This window comes from Mus caroli, unplaced genomic scaffold, assembly GCF_978045245.1.
Source record: "Mus caroli unplaced genomic scaffold, Mus_caroli_1 scaffold_5, whole genome shotgun sequence".
Classification (NCBI taxonomy): domain Eukaryota; kingdom Metazoa; phylum Chordata; class Mammalia; order Rodentia; family Muridae; genus Mus; species Mus caroli.
The window spans coordinates 16,635,648-16,648,393 of record NW_028227260.1 but is presented as its reverse complement, the minus strand read 5'-3'; the positions used below and the strand labels follow the sequence as shown (position 1 = coordinate 16,648,393).

The 12,746-nt window shown below is 38.0% G+C and overlaps 1 protein-coding gene across 1 annotated transcript in view; it reads right to left on the bottom strand.

Moving 5' to 3' along the window:
- Positions 1–3,512: 3,512 nt before the first annotated feature.
- The window catches only part of Ptchd1 (patched domain containing 1), a 54,013-nt gene continuing 44,779 nt past the window's right edge, over positions 3,513–12,746 (bottom strand). Inside the window, exon 3 of the mRNA XM_021153790.2 lies at positions 3,513–8,873. Coding sequence (XP_021009449.1) covers positions 7,219–8,873 — 1,655 coding nt within the window. The 3' untranslated portion in view covers positions 3,513–7,218. The remainder of the gene's footprint in view (positions 8,874–12,746) is intronic.

Sequence of the window (12,746 nt, the reverse complement as noted above, 5' to 3'; positions counted from 1 at the left end):
GTAGTCTTATGCAGGGAACCATACTGAAAGTTCATGTGTGTAGTATCCCAGTCACGTCCAGAAGACTTGATCCTACAGCAGTTCTCCAGGTCACCAGGCTCTGACAATCTCTCCATGCTCTCTTTGATGATGCTCCCTGAGCTTTGTGTATAGAAGTTGTGTTATAGGCATCTAAGCGTTTTTTGTTTGTTTGTTTGTTTGTTTGTTTTTTGTTTTTGATTTTTAAAAAGGCTTCTATGGATTATGTCATCTTTTCTTGTGCTATATGACAGTCACCGACTTTTCCATCAAATTGATGATGTTATGGATGAATGGAAAATATTCATTCTTTTTCAAGACAATAAGTTGGCAAGATGGAGTGATCATGCCTTATGTCCTTATTTTATTTCCTGCCCCTTTTTCCTTTCTATGGACCACTAATCAGTGATTCTAGACAAAAATTCACAATTCTATAGCTAGGGAGAATTTTCTGCCATTTTGTGGCTCTGTCATGATTACTATTCATGACTTGGGATTTTTCATCAAATGCAGTTTTCAACCGTGGAACTATTCATTAGCAATTTTCAAATTACATGTTCATATTTCTTCTCTTTAAAGCATATTGTTTGGCTGATTTCAGATATGTTAATACATAGGGAGTACATAGAAGGTAAAAATATTGTTCAGTATGGTTTTCAATGTACAGTGGAAGCTCTTGGCCTATCTTCATAAAGCATAAAGGGCCACCTGCTAAGTTATTTTATACCCTCACATTTGCTAAAGATATTGTAAAAAGTAGTATGCAAATACATGTACATACGTACATTAAATGTGCACACATATGTATAGTCATGTATACTTAAATACTTTCTTTAAGTGTTATATACAAGTACATGTACTTCTGGGTAATATATGGTCATATGTATGTGTATATGTACCATGCCTGGCTGTGTGAACGTGGAACAGGGCCAAAGAGTTATTGTCAGTTTTGCCTAGTCATCTATAGTTTTGGGGGGCATCATGGAAGCATCGTGGCAATTAGTTTGGTACAGCAGGCAAAAACAATTTTAAAAAGCTCATTAATTGAAAGAGTATTTGAAAAAATGTGACAAACACATTTCAACAGAAAAATCAGGGACATTGTTTTGACAAAGAAATTTTGTTTTTCTCAGGAATGAGCCTGGAATGAGCTTGGGAAATGATCTGTTAGTCATTTTGGTTTGTAATAGGGCTCTTAGACAAAGCACTTTGTAGATCCCAACAACTATATAGCCCTGGGGATTCATATTTAGATGCTACAAAGTAGGACTAATATTCTTTCACCTCAGAAGTATTACCTTACAATGGCTTGGCAAAGGGTGATGTAAGTGGCTGAGATGGTTTTTTTTAGAGATTTATGTTCACAGAAAGTAAACCTCTGATTCTTTTAACCTTACCTTAGGTAAACACAGAAAGATCCCAGATGCCAATATTTGGAAGCATTATTACCTCCTTAGAGAAAAGATGATTGCGTTCTTTTTTTAATGTTTTGATTAATTTTTTACCAGCTATTTTCTTTATTTACATTTCAAATGTTATCCCCTTTCCTGGTTTCCCCTCTGAAAACCACCTATCCCACCCCCACTGCCCCTGCTCACCAACCCACCCACTTCCACTTCCCTGTCTTGGCATTTGCCTACACTGGGGCATTGAGCCTTCACAGGACCAAGGTCTTCTCCTCCAATTGATGTCCAACAAGGCCATCCTCTGCCACATATGCTGCTGGATCCCATATACAGTCACCAAACCCAGACACTATTGTGGGTGCCAACAAGACCTAGCTGATAGGAGACTGATATAGCTGTCTCCTGAGAGGCTCTGCCAGTGCCTGACAAATACAGAGGCAGATGCTCTCAGCCATCCATTGGACTGAGCACAGGGTCCCAAATGGAGGACCTAAATAAAGAACCCAAGGAGTTGAAGGAGTTTGTAGCCCCATATGAGGAACAACAATATGAACCAACCAGTACCCCCAGAGGTCCCAGATATTGAGAAGTTCTTGACTGGCCATTAGCCAAAATGAGGACACCAGCCTCACACTCCCACTGATGTCTTTATCACTTTAGGGCAGTTCAGTGGGTCATGGAGAATTCTTAGAATCTGATGGCAATTATGAATCCCTTCTTTAGTAAATTGTACATGCTGAATATACATATGTTTTTATGTATGTAATTTGATTTTAGGGAAGTCAAGAGTTCTTCCCTTTCCTACTTCATTAGTGGTCCCTGTGTTGAGAACCAATTATTTAGATACCTGGTATTTGGCAGTAAAGTAGAAGAATGGAAAATAAACTGAAGCTAGAAACTATATTTCAATTATAGTCCTGTATCAGCTTCCAACTATTCCAAATCTGTGAATATCTTAGTTCTCTACATTTCAGTTTTTTCATGTATATAGGCTTTCTTTGTATTTTGAAAAGAAACCTCTGTTCTCTATCAAGCAGGCTTCTTGGAAGCCTTGTGGTGCTAATTTTATTCTAACTCAAAACTCTATGTGGAGGCTACAGCTCTCTGGCATCTCATTTCCTTTTCCTTGCATGGCATATTCACAAGATATCAAAGAGGACTTCAAATAGATCACCTGGGCAAAGGGACAGGGCACATGAGAGGCAGGCTTCGGAGAACATACTGATGCTGCCTGTTCAGGTGAGCTTATTCTAGTTCATATGCTTCCCTCTTTGTTTTCTCCTGGACTGGCATGGAACAAAAATAAACAGTTGTAGCCTCCACAGGGAGGGACTGGGCCATGTGTTGGCCCTAGCATTATCAGTTTTTGTTTGTTTTGGCCAGTGTAGTACCAATATAATATTTTCCTTTGCATTTCACATGCTTGTAAAAGAATAGGAATTTTATTTTCTAACACCCGGTGCTTTTTATTTACCACAAACTTAAAAGCAAATATTCCCAAAGGAATGTTCAAGTGTCATCAGACAAACCAGAAATAAACAGGAAGGGGTGATGCTCTCCAGATTCCCACCAAATATCTATATCCTATTTTAAGGTTTGTAGTCCAACCCCAACATCCAGGTTTGTACCTTCTTTATACTTGTCCCACCACATGGTAATCCAGACTATTTTAAATGTGATCTCATAAAATCATGAATAATTAGCCTTCCATTGTATTCTTATATAGATTTCATCTGAAGACTATATATACTTTTAAAGTTTATATCCTGAGCCCTACTTCTATAGGGTAAAGTTGGCAAATTAAAGATAATAATGTGTGGAGATCTCTCTTTCTTGGCCCAAATGTTTCCCTAATACCATCTAAATTCTCCCAGCCAACCCACAGCATCACTCAAACTTAAGTTTCCAAGGCAAGATCATGCTTTCTCTGATTTGTTTTTGTGTGTGTTCCCAGTCTTTAGAACAATATATGGGTAATATTGGGCACTCAAAATTGGCTGAATTTAAAGATATTTACTGTTTTTTATCCCCACTGTACAGATGAAGAAACAGAGATACACAGAGGTCAAACACTGGTACAAGCTGCAGGGAATCTTTAATAGGATCCAAAGGAATAAAGCCATTATGAAGAGGGTACCATTTGTGTCCAAGAGGCATTGCCTCATACCATACCACACCCCGAAGGTGGCTCTTCATTTGACCTGTTCTCATGAGGGACACAGCCAAGGTCTGTTGCTGGGGTTGGAGGAAGGTAGTGTCATAGTCTTAGAATGCCACAGACAATTGGGAAGTGATTATTTAAAATAAACAGTTTCTCAAAGGTCTTTTTAGAGCAGTAGATTTCATGAATAACAGCGGCCATGGAGGAGACCTCTAATTATTTCACTTCTGACTGAAAATATAGAGGTGAGACTGAGAGCAGAGGCAGAAGCCACATGAACAAAACCCACAAACTAAATGAAAGCAAAATGAAGACAACCCCTTCCCCAATAAAAATTAAACCCAGCCAACCAATTAATCAAACAAGCAAAAATGAACCTAGCCCAAAACAAACACACAAACACACACACACAAAGAGTTATTATTAGCAGGAACAATGGACAGAGATTTTCATGAAGGTTTGTTTTACATTTTCTCTGGAACAAAATGTACTTTTAGCCTGTGTATCCCTCATGGTCCTTGTTGGAACATTACTGCATGTAAGAATAACAAAATCCAATTTCCATTATTGTTTTCTTTTTTGTAAACACCAATTCCCTTGTGAATTTACATCTTCTGCTGGATTCTACCAAAGGAGAGAATATTATTCCTCTTACCTTGGCTTTTCTTATCTTCGTTCAGAAGGCCCAAACATCACAGTAGTTTAGTTGACCAGGAAAAATATTTTGATGATGGAACATTTTCTTTGGTAAATGGACACCAAACACTAACTTAAAACCAACCAAATATGTTTCTTTGGTAAAGTGAACATTAATGTCTTGGTTGGAATTAATTAAAAGAAAAAATAATTTGCTGAGATCATTCCTTCCCTTTTAGCAATTTAAAAAGGGAAATTTTATGAAGACTTAAAATTTTTTGAGCTATTTCTACAGTGTCATCTCCATGGTGAAGTTAGACTGATGCTGTCAGATCACTATTAATAATCAATAATAAATATGAACAAATACATAATAATTGCTCAACAATAAATAACTTTTGGCATGCAGTCCTCCAATAGAAAAATTCATTTTACAGTCAGAATTTCATAAACCTTAATTTCAAGTGCTGAAAAGAGAAGGTGACAAGTTTGGAGAATGTGACAAGTTTGAAAATACCCTCCATTTAAAAATACAACATCTCAAGATACACTGAGACTCAATCAAGTTGGAAAACTACTAAGTGTCATAAAACAAAGTTCCACAGTAAGTCATTCTGGTTGACCAAATTGATGATTAAATTCTCAACAAAATCCATTTAATTGGTGCATGTGTTGGGTCAGTTTTGTGAATTCACTAAGCTGAGATGTTTCACATGGCTGACACTAAATCAATGGCAGGTTTAGAACACACTGTTCAGAAAACAGTTTAGCAGCATATAATTTAAGAATAAAGCCAATCCCTTCTTCAGTTGTTTTTTAATAAATAATATCCTGGTTGCAGGACCATAAGAGAGAGAACTGATTGAACATCTAGTATGCAAACTTGCCATTTTGTGAAGAATATACTTGTCTTTAGATTTAAAACTCCTCCTCTTCTTGTTCCGTGAACAAAGACATTACTATGACTGCTTAATGTGTCTGCAGGGGAGACTGAGAAATTAGAATATTTGTTAGAACTTTTTGGACAAAAGCACATGAGAGCAAAAGCACAGATTATCACTTGCTGTGATTACATCACAATCATTTGGCCATTTTTGCTGTTTAGAAGGATAATAGCCAAACTTAATCCAAAGTGTTTTTATTCCAGACATTAAAGACATATGTTTGTTCCATAGCCAATGAAGCCTTATGTTCCCACCTTATGTATGAACTTTAAGGGGTAGTAGCTACCTACAGGAAAATATACAATTGTCCTGCTGTGTCTTCAGCATGTTGAAATGATGGAACTCCTATAGTAGTGTAACCTGGGTCAGTTTCATTTTTCAAGGTCTGTTTCACCCATTGTGGAGAATGAGGAAGTAGTATAATATGTCTGCTAAAGTCCTGAAAGGTAATATGCCTTTTGGAAATGCTTACCACTATAGGTGACTAAAGAAGCTACATCTTTAAAAAGGAAAGACATTGTAGCAGTTTGCCTCAAATGTAACCCAGGATTTGGCTTAATTTTTATGGATTTAAAGAAATACAGGGGTCTGAGGGCAGCACACATACCCCCCCTTCAGATCAAACTGTCATTGTTTAGATCGATGAATCATTGCCCTTGTAGATACAACTGTTCAACTGTATAAATATCTGGGCATGTTAATGTACAGAGAGCCTTATAATGAAGTAGAGAGATAGCAAAAAGGCATTTTAGGGGAGGGGCGGTACAGCCAGTTTAGCAGGGAAGTTTGGCTGCTGTTATGGATTGATTTATACTGGTGATTATTCCTATCCAGGAAATTCCACCTATTTTTCCTTTGAGCCCTTTATCTCCAAGCACTTTTATAAAGTTTCTCATTGCCAAGTCTTAGTCTTATCAAAGGTTTTCCTTTTCTCTACTAAGTCAAGTAGAACTCATCACATAGCTAAAATAATAATAATAAAAAAAATTTCTGGCACTTGTTGGCCAATAACCATTTTGGTGTTTATTTCCTTTTCCTCATATATGTGGGCAGATGTTATTTTGGGACAGATGTTGTTTCTGGGCATCCATGCGAAAGTGCATGTAGGGCCAAACCACAAACATCTGTACCAGCTGGCTTTTCTTTTTTGGTAATATAGAAATACTCTGTATGTTCAAATAGATACCTGCTTTTCTTCCAACATGCCAGATATTTCAGCTTGACTCTGTGGCTTTGTACCCTCAGAGGTTCCTGCCAAGGGCTATAACTAATAAAGTAGACCCTTTTCATGACAGGTAACAAGATATTCTGAAATTGAATTGCCCCAGTTCTGTAATGCTGGAGCTGTCATGGATTTCTGGGTGCATTAACTAAACCATACAGGTGTTAAAATGTGCATCAGTGGAGGAATATGACAAGTTCATTCAAGAAAAAATAAACTTGGCTCACCTAAGAGAATTTGGGGGTGACACTCAATTTCAATTTGTGGATGATATTCAGTCTATCACATCTGCTTTAAAAGTTCTGGCTTCCTCTTGCTGATCAGAACTTTCACAGAATCTCCTTGAGTGTTGAGGTGCTAGATGAAACAATGAAGACCTCAAATGACAGAACCTATGTAGAGGTACTTCTCGATAGAAGTTTAGAAAACCTTGTTGTTTGAACAATGCTTAAACCTATATTTGTCATAACAGCTGACCTTGCAATCAGTTGCATCTTATTACAATATCAGTAATATGTGCAATGTAGGTAAAATAGGATCAGGTTTATTAATAAGCATTCCTTTGCTTGATCTTTCTTAAAATACTACGTGTCATGTTTGTGTGTGTGTGTGTGTGTGTGTGTGTGTGTGTGTGTAAGTAAATTATCATAGAAACCCTTTTGCTTTAAAAATTTTAAAGATGCCACACCCATTATCCTCACCTTTTGCCTTTTTCCCATGTCTGTTTCTTATTTTTTTTTTAACAGAACAACTTTGACTTTAATTATTTCAGCAACATAAGCCTTTTGTTCTTGGTAAGACCTGGGGTGAAAATATATGAAGCAGACACTATCACACTGTGGTTATTTGGTCAACCACTCGAGTACTATCAATATCTACCATTTCTACACACTCAATTTCCTCCCGGTTTTCAGGATTTTTCTTCTCTTTCCTTTTTTTCTTAGAGGGTGGCAGGAAAGTAAGTATCACAGGTAAAATGGCAAAGCAGTGAAAGAAGGTGACAAATGCTATTAAAAACAAGCACCTGAACAGTGTACAGGTCAGATTTGAAGGCACAGCTGCAAGAGGAAATAGACCAACAATATAACAGAGGTAACTCTGTAAAATAGCTACCCCATGCACTTCCAGGGCATTTTTAACCCATTTAGTTCTTGTAAAATCCTTGCCTAGAACAAATGTGGATAACAGTGGAGCACAGTTGTCAATTGTGTAGTTAATTCCATAAATTAAGCATAGCACAGAAATGCAATCCAGTTCGACTTTCCATAATGTCATGAAGCCTATTACTCCAAACTCCACAGACACAACTGTGAGAGTGATCCAGACATTGATCAGCGAATCTGCTACCAGGAATGCCGAGAAGAAGAGCAGGAACAAAGCACTGATGCAGGAGTTGTGCAGGGGGGCTCCCAGAGAGGAGGCATATCGATCCATGTACACAAAAGACGGATTAAAGACAATGAACTTCACCTTGGAGGTGACTGAAAGCCTCCTCAGAGTCTCCAAGAGATCATAAAGTTCTTCTCTATTTGTTTCCATAGTCTTGGCCACCAAAAACATTCTAGAGGCCACTACATCAACCTCATCATTGTACTTTTTAGAGAAGATGATGTCCTCTTGAAAATGTGAAAATTGAGGAGCTTTCAGGAAGGAATTCCTCAACATGTCTGTGAAATTTTTCTTAGGCAAGTCAGTGGACACATTGAGTTTCCGAAGATAATTTAAATAGCTTTCAAACCAGGATATCCGCACAAAACCCTTAGTGTACTCTAGAACATCTTCTTGGACACTAGAGTTCCAATATTCTATGGACTCATATATGTAAAACCCAATAACAGGACTGTAGTTGTTAAAGTACTTTTGGTGGGCAGTAGTGTACTCAATGGTTTGTGTTGCAGTTGCTACGATGTTACTAAGGTCTGACCCTTCACTGACCTGCAGATAGCCCATTAAGGCAAAGGAAATATAAATAAGGTAAAAGAGGACTACAAAAGGCTTGACATAGGTGTTGGTTATCCAGTCACAGTAATAGCGTTTGAGGAAACATACCAATAAGTGACTCTCATAGGTGTTTGCTTCCTCACCTTCAGCTGTTTCCTCACTGAATCTAGCCGTCAGAAGAAACCTATACCATGCTGGCTTCTCCTGTAATACATCAGGCTTTGGAACTTTTCTACAGAATATACTATGCTGGTAATTATTTTCTATGTAGCCAGTGAACACAAGGCTGGAACCATAAAATGAGAGTACATAGAGGTAGTTGAAGAGGATTGCAATACAGGAGTTGCAGCAGAAAATCCTGGCTGCCTCAATGTTCGTGAAAGGGCTGGCCCCGATGCCGAAGGTGACCAAGTACATGGCAGTGGTGAGAGAGAAGGAGAGCATGGAGTCTGCATAGACTTCTGCAGTTCGCTCTTTAACATGTTGGTCCTCTCTGGTTTTCCTCCACGAGGATAACATTTCAAAAGTCCCGTATAATCCATGACCTGGAAAGGCAGGAAAGAAAAAAAAAAAAAGACAAGGGCAAAAGTTTTAAGGACCTAATCTTTATAATGAGGGGTATCAATTTGATCATGGGGACCAAATGGATCTTTTTTTTTTATTTAAACAATTTTTATTAGATATTTTGTTCATTTACAATTTAAATGCTATCCCCAAAGTCCCTTATACCCTCCTCCTGCCCTGCTCCCCAACCCACCCACTCCTGCTTCCTGGCCCTGGCATTCCCTTGTATTGGGGCATGGATCTTAGTAAATATAGCCAACTTCTGTGGTAGCAAGTTGAGAAATGCCAGGGTTTTGTTTTTGTTTTTGTTTGTTGTTGGTTTTTGCTGTTGGAAAGTAGACCTGTGTTTTGGACAATCATTAGTGTTCATGGATAGTCTATTTGAGGATAGCTAGAGAAGCATGAATCTTCACAGTCCCTACTAGCTTGAGAAAGCTGAGTGAACATTTGAGAGCAGAAATCTGAGTACATCTGGGCCTACGCCCTTTAAAAGTTATAAACATCAATAGTTTGGGTTGTTGGTACAATTTGGCTCTAGCGAATATTGAAGATACTGATCATTTTGTTTTATATTCCCACAGGTATGATGGGAGGGGTAGGCACAGAGGAATGCAATGGGCAGAGTATTCTCAATCAATATTGATGCCTTCTGTTTATATTGATCAAGTAGACCTGCAACATTTGTTGAAGATGCTTTATTTTTTCCATTGTATGATTTTGGCTTCATTGTCAAAAATTGAGTGTCAGCACCCTTCCCAGGGACTGCTGTGTCTGGTCTCAGTGAGAGAGGATGCTCTTAGTCTTGCTGTGACTTGATGTGTGCCAGGGCATGTTGGTACCCATGTGTAGATTCTCCTTCTTTCAGGATAAGGGGAGAGAGGATGGGGAGAAGGATATGTGAAGTGGGATTTGGAGGAGAGGAGGGAGGGGCTGCCATCAGGATGTAAAGTAAATAAATAAATCCTATATACAACAACAACAACAACAATAACAAAATTGGTCAAGTAGAGGGCTTCAGTGATAAAGAGACTCTATGTTTAGAGTATTAATAGAAAACGAAATCAAAGACTCTCTTTACTTCACTAAACATAAGAACTTGAAACAATAAATCTGACAAACAGAGGAAATCAACATAAGTAGGAACAAGTTTGAGTGTAGAATAAAACAAGAAAAATATAGAACCGACAAACAAGATTAATGTGAACCCTCATTGCTATTGCTAAAAATGACAATCAGATTCAAGGTTTATGGCTTGCATTTGTCTTTGGCTTGCATTTGTCTTTAGAAATTTATTTCACCAGTCCTAGTTCTTTACAGACAACTTATCAAGTATACAGTGACTCTGCCAACTTCTTGATACTATTTGTCAGTGGCTACTGTGGGAGAAGACCAAATTAGGAACTTTTCTTAACTGCTTAGGGCTCTTGGCACCCTGTTTAGTATTCCAACAACATTGGGGTAACATAGTGCAGTGGCTGCCCAAGTTGTAACTGCATTCCACTTCTTGGAAATTTGAGCATGCCTTCTGTTGGAATGAGACACTTCCTTGCCGCACATCCCTAAGCTACTCTACCATTGAAAACCCCATCAAAATGACCCATTGTGACTTTGATAATCTGTCTTGAGTTGGCATTTCGATTAGAAGATCTAATTGTCTGCTTCTACACCTTTGCAAATCCAGTCCCATTATACTGTACTCTGGTATGATAGTCTTGTTTTGAAAAAAAAAAAAAGCAATTTAAAATATCCAGCCACATATAATGTGAGTGGAGTGAGTCACCATTATTTTCTATGCGAAATAACTGGGCATATGTCTGACCTTGCACCCAGGCTGATATTTGTATCCTTCTTGTCCTGAGCTCATACCTGACTACCCATTAAAAAGTAATAATACAGGCCTGTTTCCTCAGAGGGATTTGTCATTCATCTTAATTTATTAGACATCATTTTACAGCTACTTTTAGAGGTCAGGGCAAGACTGTAGATTTGATTACTAGTACCATGGCCTCTATTAAACTGGAGCACCTAAATTCCCCAGTATGAAGTAAAAAGGGTATTTGTTGACTGGTATTCTGCAGGTAATTATGTTTTAGGCAGTTAACAGTGCTCAGTCTCAAGAGGAAAAACTAGTTATTAAATCTGTTTCCAATTTTCTCTGGATGGACAGACCAACCTTTGATTAAAAGTAAACCAATCTTTGTCAATGAGTAAGAAGACTAATACTGCTAAAACATCAGTGCCCTTGGGAAATAATACTGACCATTTAATCTGGGAACATGAAGAACAATAAAACTTTGGAAGTAAATGCAATTGAAGAGGTTGCTGAAAAGTCCAAATAGTTTTGAGAGTATTTACTTGTTGGAAAAAATACCTTAAAACAAGACATTAATATTGAGTATTTAAGTATGGTAAGATCATACAGCAGAATTAGTTAATCCTAAAGTAGGATTTTAGCTAAAATTAAACGTAAAATTGAATATAGAATTAAATATAAATTAAAAATATAATTAGTGTGATATTTTATAGTGGTATTATTTGACACTGATACTTTCTGCACAATATAATAGGACTCCATAATCTTAGGAGCTGAATGAGAAAAACACTTGAATTAACAGAGCAAAAGGGTAATAAGGTTCCAGTATGAAAATAATCACACTCAGGGAAAGATGAAAATATATTGTTAGCTTGTCTCCAGTTCTGTTGCTGTCACTTAAAAGCCCATTGTATATAGTTTGATCTTTTTTATTGAGTTCTGAGTCTTTTTGCATGTTTTTGGTTCAAAGGGCATTTCCAAAGAGAATTTGAATTTTGTTTTCAGGGGCTCTTGGAAACATCCCCTCCTTTTCCCTCCCTCCCCTGGCTTCTCCTTTTTCCCTTCTACACCTTAGTCAGTCAAGGGAGAAATGAGTGCCAAGAGAGTTATTGGTGCCTCTTAGGGATTTGTTAGCAGCCTGGAGTACCTGCCTGGCACTAGTCTCAGGTTACAGCTGCATGTTTATGCTTAAGAGGTTGCCTCCTATTATCTTAAAGGAAAAATAAATTGTGGAAACCCTGTTTCCTGGCTTGGACTCAAGAAGAAATACACTCTAAGAGCCCATAAACGCCCCACCCCCAAATTCGTTCTCTGTCTAGAATTACTGTCGAATTTTCTTCAGTTTTGGCCTATAAAGGTATAGTTTTAATTGCAAACTGCTTTGGGACAATGGTGTATGAAAGCAGCTTCCCTTATTGGGGGGAAACTGGGACAGAAAATGGGGTTGCCTGAAGAGTAATTAGGATCATTTCAGCACACAGTAACATCTTTTTGTTTCCATGCCAGCCAGCCCTGGCTTTATCTTTTCCTGCTACTCTAGAATCTTGGAAAGTTAGACTCCCAGTCCCACCTCACCCGCGGGTGGGGGTGGGGGAGAAGTCGGGGAGGCAGGGTGGGTGTCACTTCTTTAGCTCTCTTATCTTAGGAACTGGAGTACAACAGGCAGGACTTGGAGGCCAAATCTTAAGAGGGAGTAGTCTAATGTACTGCCTGTAGACTGAAGAAATTTTTTTCCCTGAGTTTTGAATATTATTTTCCTCATTAAAAAAAGAGGTAATTTCAAAGTATTGTTGTTTGCTTTGTGTTTAGTTTAAATAATTATTTGGAGCTGGAAAGATAGTTAGTTGGAGAGGGTGCCTACCAGCAAGTATGATGACCCAATTTCAGTCCCTAAGACTTAGGTAGAGAGAACTGACTGACACAAGTCATTTTCAGACTTCAACATGCTTTCTATAGCTGCCTTGGTAGGATATAAACAACCGTGAAGGCTTTGGCTATATCCCAGAAAAGAGTTCTGGTGGATGTGAGATTTAATTTGTGA